At 42.5% G+C, this 13,143-nt stretch overlaps 1 protein-coding gene across 16 annotated transcripts in view; it reads left to right on the forward strand.

The window, feature by feature from the left end:
- The first annotated feature begins 6,363 nt into the window (after positions 1 to 6,363).
- Positions 6,364 to 13,143, forward strand: part of TFCP2 (transcription factor CP2) — a 44,999-nt gene continuing 38,219 nt past the window's right edge. For 15 of the 16 annotated variants that reach the window (XR_014082661.1, XM_081592393.1, XM_081592394.1 and 12 more), the window contains exon 1: positions 7,011 to 7,547. Coding sequence is in view for 14 of the 16 variants with exons in the window: in XM_081592393.1 (XP_081448519.1) it covers positions 7,426 to 7,547 (122 nt within the window). In the remaining 2 variants the exon portion in view is untranslated. Of the gene's footprint in view, positions 6,651 to 7,010; positions 7,548 to 13,143 lie in introns of those variants that run through there. The other variant, XM_081592409.1, reaches the window with a different exon arrangement.

Below are 13,143 nucleotides of genomic sequence, written 5' to 3' on the forward strand. Positions count from 1 at the left end.
CTGGATCCCTCTACATATGCACAAAGCCCTTTATAGTGTGAGGTGGAGCTGCGAGGGGAAGAGGAGGCAGGCTGGGGGCCAGGACTGAGGCACATTCTAGCATAGAACTTCAGGGAGTCCTAGAAGTCCAAATTCAAACCTGGCCTTCTGGGTCATTATGAAGGTATACTTAGCGTGATGAGAGGCTAGAAGAGTCACAATTAGGTTGATTTATGCTTTCCCTGGAGAAGGGCATGGCAACCCACTCCAGTATTCATGACTGGAGAATCCCGTGGATAGAGAGCCCAGCAGGCTACATTCCATAGGGTCACACAGAATCAGCCCTGACTGAAGCAACTTAGCATGCACCCACATGCTTTATAAACATTCAGATATAGATAAGAGGATCTTCCTTTGTACTGTTTCCCAGGCCAGCAAATATTATGAGCAGGCCCGCCACTCAAGTTCAGAACTGGGAAAGTATGGCTGTAAAAAGGGTCTCCCTCCTAGGAGTAGGGTTCATGCCATACCTCCTTGGAACTCTCCCTCCCCCCATTCCCCTGCCCCATCTTTTTGGTATTGATGAGGTCTGGGCTACATAATCTAAACTGGTGAGAACAAGGCATCACCTTTGATTCCACCCAACCAGAGTTCCTGAGTCAGGCACTGTGTTGGGTTCTAAATCATGCTCTACCATCCCTTCCCCACCCAAGGGACAAGAGATGTCTAAGATACTGATGTTAGGTTTAGGGATCAGAGGTGCTTTACAGGACTTTGAAATAATGAAGCCAGAATGACATAGAAGCCAGCACTTGTCTCTGCATAGCTCTCAGGATCCTAATATTGACTGTCCACACTAGGCTGTGACTCAGGACCCAGGCCAAGGGCACAAAACAGGTGCTTGACAAATAGCAGTCAGATAACTGAAGGCATTTTCTACCCACTTTTTCAAGGAAATCCTAAGAGCTGAGTCCCTGACTTCAAGCTACTGGGAGAAAGCAGGTTCAGAGTCTTCCGTAGTGGCACTGCAAGGTTTAGACTGTGACACATGGGAGTGATTGGAACCCGGGCAGCAACTTGCCCTGAATGCAGACAGGCATCTCCCAACAGCTCCTGGCAGAAGCATCAGTGCAAGCTGTTATCTCCGGCTCAGACCAGTTGAGGGTATTTCCTGGCAACTGGCCCCAGAAGGCTTTAAAGGAAGAGAGGTGTGTGTGTGGAGGGACTGCAGTTTCTATTGTCGAGTCTGGGATGTTCCTCTGGGTTCCTGAACGTGTGTGTATGTGTGTGTGTGTGTGTGTGTGTAGGCTTCCCCACATCAGCAAGCAATTCTTGGATACTAGCAGTGTATCCAAAAACTCAACTCAATTCTGATATTATCTACCTAGAAATGGCATCAGATTCCACAGCTAAAGGACTCTGTCCCTTCACTTCATATGCCTTTTCTCTCAACTGCAGGGTCCATCAAAGCCAGACTGGGCCTCAAAGTTTCTTCGTCTGGAATGTAGGAAGACGTGAAGAGTTAAAACTAGACAGTCCCTGAAAAAGGCCTGCCTAGATAATGATCTCTTCATGTACCTGGAGGAAAATGCCTGGTGATTGACTTGGGACCTCAGCAACAGTGACTGACTCTTAAATGAATGAGAAAGAAAGCCCACGGGATGGATAGGTGCGGATCCTCCAGAGAGCTTGAGCCCTCAAGCCTCTGACCCCTGGTGGCTCAGATCGTAAAGAATCTGCCTGCAATGTGGGAGACCTGTGTTCGATTCCTGGGTCAGGAGGATCCCCTGGAGAAGGAAATAGCAACCCACTCCAGTATTCTTGCCTGGAGAATTCCACGGACAGAGGAGCCTGGCGAGCTACAGTCCATGGGGTCGCAGAGTCAGACACGACTAAGGAACTAACACAAGGAATTGAGGTGCAGAAAATATAAGGAATCTACTTAGGGTTGCTTTGTTTGTGAGCAACAGAACTCGGTCTTAAATCAAGATATGCTGTCTCTAAAGCCTGTGTGCTTAACTTTGTCCCATACAGGTGGGACCTGGGGCGTGCTATCTGTCCCGATCTTTTGGGTAGGATTTCCACATGTTTCCACCCTCCAGGGTAGGTCTTGCTGTGTTTCATCTAAACAGTGTCTAGTTTCAGGACCCAGTCTAGGGAAATGAACCCTTTACAATGAGCCCAATGGTTCAGAATACCGAATTTGGAGCTCTGGGCCACAGGTGTTCTGGTTAATCACTCAAATTTATTATGAGTAATGGTCTAATAGGAACCATGTTATGGGTACAAAATTGTTTTTGTTATGGGTACAAAATTTTGATTTCTTGATGGATGCTGCTGGATGTCCAGGGGAACAGCTGATGATCTTTTCTTGAAGGCAGAGCTCCCAGGACTGCTCCTGGAATTCCTGTTTCCAGGCCTGGCATTCCAACTTCATGAGTAGCTACATTGGAGAAGGAGAAAATGGGGAAAGTCCACTCCTTAGGGTAAAAGTGTTTACCCCTGAAATGTGGCTCAGCTGGTAAAGAATCCACCTGTAATGTGGGAGACCTGGGTTTGATCCCTGGGTTGGGAAGACCCCCTGGAGAAAGGAAAGGCTTACCCACTCCAGTTTTCTGGCCTGGAGAAGTCCATGGACTATATAGTCCATGGGGTCACAAAGAGTCGGACACGACTGAGCAACTTTTAATTTCTTTCACTTTCTGAAAGTCACAGAATTCCAGGGGTAAACACTGTCTGATGTCTTCTCCCCTCAGGTAGACCTAGGCTCAAGGACCTAAGTCTCAATACTAATCTGTACTCCAGCTGGGAGAGGGGCCAAGCTTTAGGACTCACTTTTCATTTCATCTCTGTTTGTTTTAGAATGGCAAGGAGGACCTTTGTGAAGTCTTTGTTTTGGTTCAGAGTTAAAGCTTAACCTCAAACCTTTCCAAGAAATATGTGTATTTCTTTTTCCTAAGTATTTCCCAGAGAACAGGGCTCCATGGGATTTCTGGATATGGCTATGTCTTCCAAATATCTAATATGGTTCTCTTCCAAATATTAATATAAATATTTCTTGTTTTATTTTCTTTTAATATTTATTTATTTAGGCGTGTGGGGTTTTATTTATTTGGCTGCACTGGGTCTTCGTTGCCGTGCCAGGCTTTCTCTAGTTATGGCGAGTGGGAGCTACTTTTCCTTGCCGTGCACAGGCTTCTCATTACAGTGGCCTCTCTTGTTCTGGAGCACAGGCTCTAGGCATATAGGCTTCGGTAGTTGGAGCTTGAAGGCGCAAGAGCGCTGGCTTGATAGTTGTGGAACACAGGCTTAGTTACTCCATGTCATGTGGAATCTTCCCAGACCAGGGATTGAACCCATGTCCCCTGCATTGGCACACGGATTCTTATCCTCTGAACCACCAGGGAGGTCCCTCTTTGTTTTATTCAATCTATTATTCAATCTATTCCCTTTGAGCTATTTCACTGTTGACGAAAAATCATACTTCATCCAATGTTCTTTCATGGGAACAATTTTTTGAAAATTCGATATTCTCCTCTCCACAGCTTCAAGCTTCATCTCTGAAAGGAAGAAAGGATGGAAAGATTTTTTTTTTTAGGTTATAACCATCCACAGGGGTGTGGCACCATGGTTAGATGCCCAGAGTGTAAGGTCAGTCAGTCAGACTTTACCACTGGGTGATCCTGGACAAGTCAATTTGTTTTTCTAAGCCTCAGTTTCTTTATCTATGAAATGAATCTAAAAGTAGTACCTTCTTTACAGGGGTGATGTTGGGAGGATGAAATGAGATAATCTACATGCAGCATCTAGTCAGGGCTTGGTACCTAGCAAGGGCTCAGTAAATAGTAGCCTGTCAATATTATTAGCTATCATTTGCTCTGTATCTGTACAGTTCCCAGGACTGTACCACCAGCAGGGAGGCATCACTGTAGGCAAAGGCCAGCTGAGAGAATTAGGGACCTGGACTGTAGTCCCTGGCTCAGATGCTAATTTATGTAATATTTGTTACATATTCAAGAATACATTTTTTGGTAAGTTATGAAAAGTAATGATGAAATAATACCCCATGGATCTACCATTCAACTTGAGTAAACTACTACCATGTGTTAAAGCTACTTTTGAGTTCCTCGCCTAGCCCACCTCATTGCCTCTTCTTAGATATGCCTGTGCTCAGTCACTTCAGTCGTGTCTCTCTGCGACCCCATAGACCACAGCCTGCCAGGCTCCTCTGTCCATGGGATTCTACAGGCAAGAATACTGGAGTGGGTTGCCATTTCCGTCTCCAGTGATAAAGTATGAAGTGAATGAAGTGAGTGAAGTGAAGTGGCTCAGTCGTGTCCGACTCTTTACAACTCCATGGACTGTAGCCTACCGGGCTCCTCTGTCCCTGGGATTTTCCAGGCAAGAGTACTGGAGTGGGTTGTCATTGCCTTCTCTGTCTTAGATGTGACCACCTATTAATAGAAAGAAAGCTGAGCACTGAAGAATTGATGCGTTTGAACTGTGGTGTTGGAGAAGACTCTTGAGAGTCCCTTGGACTGCAAGGAGATCCAACCAGTCCATCCTAAAGGAAATCAGTCCTGAATATTCATTGGAAGGACTGATACTGAAGTTGAAACTCCATTACTTTGGCCACCTGATGTGAAGAAATGACTCATTGGAAAAGACCCTGATGCTGGGAAAGATTGAAGGCAGGAGGAGAAGGGTACGATGGAGGATGAGATGCTTGGATGGCATCACTGACACAATGGACATGAATTTGAGTAGGCTCTGGGAGTTGGTAATAGACAGGGAAGCCTGGCGTGCTGCAGTCCATGGTGTGGCAAAGAGTAAGACACGACTGAATGACTGAACTGATTAATAGAGTTGTGTTTATCATTTCATTCCTTTTAAAAGGAACATGTATGTATGTATAATCCCCTAAATGATATATCATTTAATTTTGCTGGGTTTTGAGCTTTATAAAGTAATGTTATACTGTATGAGCATTTCTGCATTTTCCCCACAATTCTAAGACTAATTTATTCCCGTATTTGCATGTAGCTGTAATCATGTTCACTGCTGTATAATAATCTGTTGCACTCCAACTCATCCTTTCTCTTGTTGGCAGACATTTGTTCTGTTTTGCTGCTATAAATAATGCTGCCATGAACATTCTCATACAAGTTTCCTGGCATGTGTGTGTAAGAGTTCTCTAATGTATATATGAAGAGTGGAGTTGCTGAATCACAGAATAATTTTCAGGACAATTTCTAAAGAGGTTGTAGTCTGCAGAGAACACAGGTTCCATCCCTAGTGGGGAAACTAAGATCCCACACGCCATGCAGCCAAAAAAATTATAAAGCCCTGTTTATAAAGGATTTTGATTGTGACACCTCTCTGAGTTCAAGACTCCTTCCTTTACACACAAACACATATTTTGAGATACAACTGGCTCAAGGGAAGAAAAAAAATGCCTTGAAGAGGTATTAAATGTCTTGAGAATGAACCAAGACTTGGATGCCAGGCTTATTGAAGTAAGAAGATGGGTAAGACAGAGCCCTCAAAGATAGAAGACTAGTTGAAATTGGGAGCATGCTGTCCACTTCATATCAACCTCTTTTCTATCTTTTCTTTTTTAAATTCAATAAGCATTTTTAAAAAAAGCCCTATGGAATGTAGGAACTATACTAGGAGATATTTAGAACACAAACCTGAAAAATAAGTATTCTCTTTTAAGAGGTCATAGTCTAGTGATAAAGGCATCTATCTACTTGTATCTATCTATCTCAAGACATTGTACCAATTAAATACTTAAATACAGTAACGAACCAATGCTTTCATACAGGCAATGTAGTGAAAATCATCCTTATAACTTTATAATAAAATTATCACATAATTTTATAATCCACTCTGAGATTGGCACCCCAATTTAGTTCTGGTGAATTTAAGGCTTCAGCCTCCTCTCCTTATTGGAAAAATGAAGGTCATTAATACTTATATTTAGAATTGTAAATCTAGCTACAATTGTTTTCAGGATTATTGATAATGTAAAAAAGTTCCTTATATATAGTTGATGCTCAATAAACAATGGACATTTTTAAACCACAAAGGAGGAAGATGGAGCACGTGGAAGAAGGTGGAGCACGTATGGTTTTATCCCCATTTTTCAAATATAAAAAAGCTGTATCTCGGTAAGATTAAACGACTGACTATTCTGGTCACCAAGCCAGTAAATGAAGACGCCAGCACAAATCCTCATTTTCAGATAACCACCTTTTAAAAACCGCAACACTTTCACCCATCTCATGCTTTCTTGTTGAAAAGCATTAAAGGCGAATTCGGAAGATAAAAAGACTATCCGGGTAAGTGGAACTTAAGTAGGTTCTTGACCCCAGGAGAGGTGAGTTTAAGGAGAGAGTATTTAGAAGGATACAAGCACTTGTTAGGAGCGTTTGGGTATCAACCAAGAGTCAGACAGGGGTGGGTGCAGGTTCAGTAAGAGTAGAGTTAGAGCTCCACCCACGCCTTAGGGTTTTGACTAGCTACTTAGCGGACGCCAGAAGCCTGGGAACGACTAGGAAACACGTTTAAACCCGGCCACCTGACGCACGCCCAGTCATTCCCAGATCGCCCAGTCCATCTCAGCAGGCGGAGAGCCGTGGCGTCGCTCGCCTATCATCATTGCCGAGGTCAGCGGAGTCGATTCTTAATTGGCTAATGTTAGGGTGACGTCACACTCGCCGCTCCGGCGAAGGAAGAGGACGCCATGATTGGTTGGCGCTGGGACGGCGGGCGGTGGAGGAGCCTGGCTAGTCTGGTTTTCAAACCGGTTCTGGGCTTTCTCCATCCATGTTTTGAGGCCGTGGGGGGCTGCGGAGGGCGGGGAGTCGGCTCAGTGGAAACCTGGATTTGGTTCTAAGAGCCGTGGAATTGAGAAGAAGTGACCGGAAGTGATCTTGGGACTGACCGGAAGCGAGGCCTGGAGGGGAAAAGGGAGAGTGGTTCCCGGGAGGGAGGGGATTTCCAGCGGAAAGGGGCGGGGGAAAGGTGCGAAAGCGGCGTGGGAGTGCCGGCTAGGCAGTGGGTTGCTGCTGCTGGTCTGTTTAGAAAATAGCGAGTTACCACCACGAACTCAAGGGGAGATTCCAAAGACAGTGCGAGGACTCCAGGGTTGCCTCTGGACAGTCTGGAAGAGTTAAGCCAAAGGGCCCTCGCGCGGCTCCAGAGACCTGGGTGCGGGGGAGGGATTTTGCAAGTCGGGGCAGCAGAGAGCGAGGAGCCAAGGGTACGGGAGATTAGTTGTGTGGGCAGTGTGGGTGGGGCTTGGGGGTGGCTTGGTGGGTGCTGCGTGGGAGATCTTGGTTTGGAGTTTTCTACAGTCTTGCAGTCTTGCCCCGGTTGGGTAGAATCACGCTACTCGCCTTTGTACAAGAAACTGTCTCCTGGGGCAAGGAAGGAGCCAGAATGGCCTGGGCTCTGAAGCTGCCTCTGGCCGATGAGGTGATTGAATCCGGGCTGGTGCAGGACTTTGATGCTAGTCTGTCCGGGATCGGCCAGGAACTGGGTGCTGGTGCCTATAGCATGAGGTGAGTGAGATTTTCCCAGACCCTGCACCTTCTGAGTAACAAAGGCAGGAGAGAGAATAACGGGGGAGGAAGAGATATGTGTTGAGTCAGAGAAGCTCTCCGCGGTTAGAGGAAAGGAACTTGTGTCTTTTTTGAGTGGTGAGTATTGTGGTAGAAACTGAAAAAGAGATTATGGACAGTGGCAAGAAGAATGGCTTTCGATTAGCAACCAAGTGAATGTTGAGAGGCTGTTGTGCCAGTGTGGGTGATTTGGAGACTGTTGGGGGGTGTGTGTGTGTGTATGTACACGTACGTGTGGGAGGGTTGCACTGGCCTTGTGTGAGTAAGAGGCCACGTTGAACATGTGAGATGTTTAGGAAGTTAGGACTTAATGATCAATATTGGTTGACTGCTTTGGGGGAAGAAATGTGAGATCCTAAGTCCACACATCTATATCTTAACCAGCTTTCAGGCCTTACTCAATTCTGGGGTTTCTGACTTTTGAAACATAAGCTGTGAAATGAAAAAGTGTCAACAAGAACTTTTAGATGCTTCTAGACCTTCATGTATCAAGTCAAATGTTGATAATAAATAAAAATCTCCTGTGAAAGCAACATAACCTGCCATGTAATTTATTTGCATACCTTAGCTACTTCATTCCCCCAATATAGTTTGTTTTCATTTAAAAAATGTGCAAGAGCCATATCTGGAAATGTTGAAACATCTGCTTCTTAATGTTTGATGGAATATAACTGGGTTTCCAAATGGATAATAAGGCTTAATCTAAATAAGTGAGTCAAAGAGACTTTAGAATTTAGCACTTTTAATTAGGTTTATGAGTTTATAATGGGAGGATGCCTTTTATGGTGAAAGTGGGCAAATTTTTTATTGTTAGTGAGCGTCGTTGAGAGTTATAAAAGTGAACTTCCTTTCTTTAACCCTGCTAAGCCAAAGTGAACTTTCCTCACTGAAGTAAAATTATGAGTTAGAACTTAATACTTCATTTTCAGGAATCCTTGCTTACAGTTAGAATAGTAAAGGCCATCCTTGAATACATATTTTAGTACTTTTCAGGGAAATTTGAGTTCTATCACGCAGTGCTCTTAGCCTTGAAAAATTTAACTTTAATTTTGTCTGTTCTTGTTTAAATAAGTCTTACCATAAAAATAGAGATTAACCTGGTCTGAAAGTAAATGTCCTGACCCTGAGCTTGTGCGTCAGTACTGACATAATATTTAACAATTTATGGTGGGGTTCGTATAAAGATTACTACCACTAAAAGTTAAGTTTTGTCTAGGTTATCACAGTTAAGAATGGAGATAATTGAATATAGCTGTACTTGGTATAAAAATAGTTTAACATCATTAGCAAACATTTGGGTATCAACTGTGTGCTCTCTCTACCGTGTGACCTTACCTTACATTTATGAATGCTTTACTATTCATACCCTGAGTGGTCCTCACATGTGTTAGTAGAATGCCTTGTATATTTACACGTTTGGAATTTCTTTCCAACATCAAATCCACAATAGTTTTCAAATATCACTTAATTTTTTCTCAATAGCACAATGTGTAAAAAATTTTTTTCAAGTATTTTTTCTTTGTTCTCTTTCACCTTCCTCTTTTTCATGCACTTTGCTATTGTCATGATTCTCTTGTCTCTTACACATATTTAATCATTTGTATTAATTTGTGTTAAATAGATATTTGTTCTCAAACTGTAGTATTTATGAGAGTCATCTGGAAACATAAAAAATAGTTTCCAGCATCCCATCTTTGGTGATTGTCTGGGGCACAGGCTAAAAATCTGATTTTTTAAAAGCAAGTTCTTCGGTGATTTTGATGCACATAGTCCATGGACCACATTTTGAGAAACACCGATTGGAGGAGGTTTTATACTCAAAGGCAATGATTCTTTGCTCTCCTTTTTTCTTCTTTTAACTAAACCTGTGATTGCTTTTCCTAAACCTATTGTTAGGGAAATGTTCTTCCTGACAGCAATTTTTAAGAGAATTTTTATGTGTTTATTTATTTTGGCTGCTCTGGGTCTTTGTTGCTGTGTGAGGGCTTTTTGTATTATAGTTGGGGTGAGCAGGGCCTACTCTCTAGTAGCAGTGCGCTGGCACCTGTTTATGGTGGCTTCTCTTGATGCAGAACTTGGGCCCTAGGGCGTTGCAGACCTCAGTAGTTTAGAGGCAGGCCCAGTAGTTGTGGCCCATGGTCCCTGCTACCCCAAGGCATGTGGGATTCTCCTGGACCAGGAATCTAATCTGTGTCCCCTGCACTGCCAGGTGGACTGCCAACCACTGTACCACCAGGGAAGTCCCAACAGCAGTTTGTTTTGTAAAATATTTTCCTAACATATTTGTTTTACCCTGATTTGCTTATTTCTACTGCATCTTAAAATGGTTTCATTTATACGTCTGTTGGTTTATATTTTATAAATGATTTACCTTAGTTGGATGTTTTGATTCTTCATCTGCCACTGCATTTATCAACTGTATTATTTTCATAAGTAGTCCTTTAATAGTCTCCATATTTTTTCCTTACATCTTAATATATGGCACACATTTTATAATTAAAATAAAGGAAATTTGCTGAAAACATGCTGAATAAAAGAAGCCAATCACAAAAGACTACGTATGATTCTATTTCTTGGGAATGTCCAGGATTGGCAAATCTATAGGGACAGAAAGTAGATTGGTGGTTGACTAGATAGTGAAGGACAGGGAAGCCTGGTGTCCAGGGGATCGCCCTGAATAATATATCTTTGTATCAGTTTACTTATCCATTCAACTACTGAAGGGCATCTTGGTTGCTTCCAAGCTTAGGCATTATAAGTAAAGCTGTTATAAACATCTGTGTGCAGATTTTTGTGTGCAGATGGTTTTCATCTTTGGGCAGATACCAAGGAATGCCATTGCTGGATCATATGGTATGAATATGTTTAGTTTTGTAAAAAACTGCCAAACCATCCTCCAAAGTGGTTGTACCATTTCAATTCCTACCAGCAATGAGAGAGTTCTGGGATTACTCCACAACTTGTCAGAATTTGGTGGTGTCATTGTTCTGGATTTTGGCCATCCTAAAAGGTGTGTAGTGTATATTTAACTTTTTCAAGATCTGCCAATTTGTTTACACAACAGCCGAACCATTTTGCATTCTCACCAACAATCTACAAGGGGTCATATTTCTCTGCATCCTCATCAATACTTGTTTTCTGTGTTTTAAATTAAAGTCATCCCAGTGAGTGTGAACTAGGATCTGATATTATTTATTCTACGTTCCCTAGGTGAGCATGTTGTTGAATATCTTTTCATGCACTTGTTGGCCATTCATGTGTCTTCTTTGGGAAAGGGTCTATTTGAGTCCTTTGTGAAAGTGAAAGTCACTCAGTTGTGTCCGACTCTTTGCAACCCCATGCGCTATTCAGACTGTGGAATTCTCCAGGCTAGAATACTGGAGTGGGTAGCCTTTCCCTTCTACAGGGGATCTTCTCAACCCAGGGATCGAACCCAGGTCTCCCGCATTGCAGGCGGATTCTTTACCAGCTGAGCCACAAGGGAAGCCCATTTGAGTCCTTTGCCCAGTTTTAAATTGGGTTGTTTTGACATTGTTGAGTCAAAGAGTTCTTTATGTATTCCGATTACTAGATCATTAGGCTTCCCAGGTGGCTCAGCGGTAAAGAATCCGCCTCCTATTGCAGGAGATGTGGGTTTGATCCCTGGGTGGGGAAGATGCCTTGGAGAAGGAAATGGCAACTCACTCCAGTATTCTTGTCTGGAAAATTCCATGGGCAGAAGAACCTGGCAGTCTACACTTGCTGGGGTCACAGGAGAGTTGGGCATGATTTAGGGACTAAATAGCAACAACAACATGATCATTATCAGATGTGTGGTTTGTAGATACTTTCTCCAATTCTGCATGTTGTCTTTCACATTCTTGACAATGTCCTTTGATTCACAAAAGTGTTTAATTTTTTAAAAATACTTATTTTTATTTATTATTTTATTTGACTGTGCTGAGTCTTACTTGCAGTATGCAAACTCTTAGTTGTAGGGAGTGGGATCTAGTTCCCTGACCAGGGATTGAACCTGAAACCCTGCATTGGGAATCCAGGTTGTTAGTCATTGAACCACCAGGGAAGTCCCCAACAGTGTTTAATTTTTATGAAGTCCAATTTATTCATTTTGTTGCTTTGTGCTTTTGATGTCAGCTCTTAAGAATCTGTTGCTAAATTCAAGTTGTGGCCATTTACCCTGTGGTTTCTTCTGAGAGTTTATAGTTTAAGCTCTTATGTTTAGGTCGTTGATCTGTTTTGAGTTAATCTTTTAATTTAAAGTGAGATAGGGGTCCAGCTTAATTTGTTTGTATTTGGATAGCCAGTTGTCCCAGCTATTTGTTTCCATTGAATGTTCTTTGTAGTCCCATTGAAAATCAAGTGGCCATACTTGTAAGGATTTATTTGTGGACTCGATTCTGTTCCATTGGTTGATATATCTTTTTGCCAGTACCACACTATTTTGATTACTGTAGCTTTGTAAAAAAGCTCTGAAATTAGGAAGTGTGATTCCTCTTATTTTGTTTTTCTTTTCCATTATTGTCTTTTTGCTATTCAGGGCCCCTTGTAGTTCCATACAAATTTGAAGGTAAGCCTTTCTGTTTCTGCAAAACAGGCCATTGAAATTTTGATAGGGATTTCATTAAATCTGTAGATAGCTTTGGGAGTATTGCCGTCTTAATAATACCAAATTTATCAGTTCATGAACATGGGGCGTCTTTCCGTTTATTTAGGTGATCTTTAATTCTTTAAGGAGTATTTTGTAGTTTTCAATGTACAAGTCTTTCACATCCTTGGTTAAATTTCTTCCTGCATATTTTATTATTTTGGAGGTTATTATGTGCTTAGTTGCTCAGCTGTATCTGACTCTCTGTGGCCCTATGGACTGTAGCCCACCAGACTCCTCTGTCCATGGAATTTTCCAGGCAAGAATACTGGAGCATTTCCTACTCCAGGGGATCTTCCTGACTCAGCGAATCAAACCCACATCCCTTGCATCTCCTACACTGGCAGGCAGATTCTTTGCCACTAGCGCCACCTGGGAAGCACTGGACGTTATTGGGACTGCGTTTTTTTCACTTAGCATAGTGACTTCAAGGTTTTTTCAATGTTTCATGAAAGGATGTTGAATTTTGTCCTGTGCCTTTTCTATCAAAATGATCATATGGGATATTACATTGTGATTTCCTTATCTGAACTATCCTTACATTTCTGAGATAAATCTCACATGGTCATAGTTTAGACTCATTTTAATGTACTATTGGATTCAGTTTGGTAGTATTTTGTTGGGGATTTTTGTGTCTTTATTCATAAGGGATATTGGTCTGTACTGTTCTTGTATCTTTTTCTGGCTTTTGGTATCATAGAATGTTAGGAAGTGTTCCTCCCCCTTTTTGGGAAGAGTTTGAGTTACAATGATGTTAGGGACTTTCCTGTTGGTACAGTGGATAAAAATCACCTGCCAGTGCAGGGGACATGGGTTGGATCCCTGGTCTGGGACGGTTTCACAAGCCATGGAGCAACTAAGCCTATGCGCCACATCTACTGAGCCCATGTT

Source organism: Giraffa tippelskirchi, chromosome 4, assembly GCF_054371585.1.
Source record: "Giraffa tippelskirchi isolate mGirTip1 chromosome 4, T2T-mGirTip1v1.2.pri, whole genome shotgun sequence".
Classification (NCBI taxonomy): domain Eukaryota; kingdom Metazoa; phylum Chordata; class Mammalia; order Artiodactyla; family Giraffidae; genus Giraffa; species Giraffa tippelskirchi.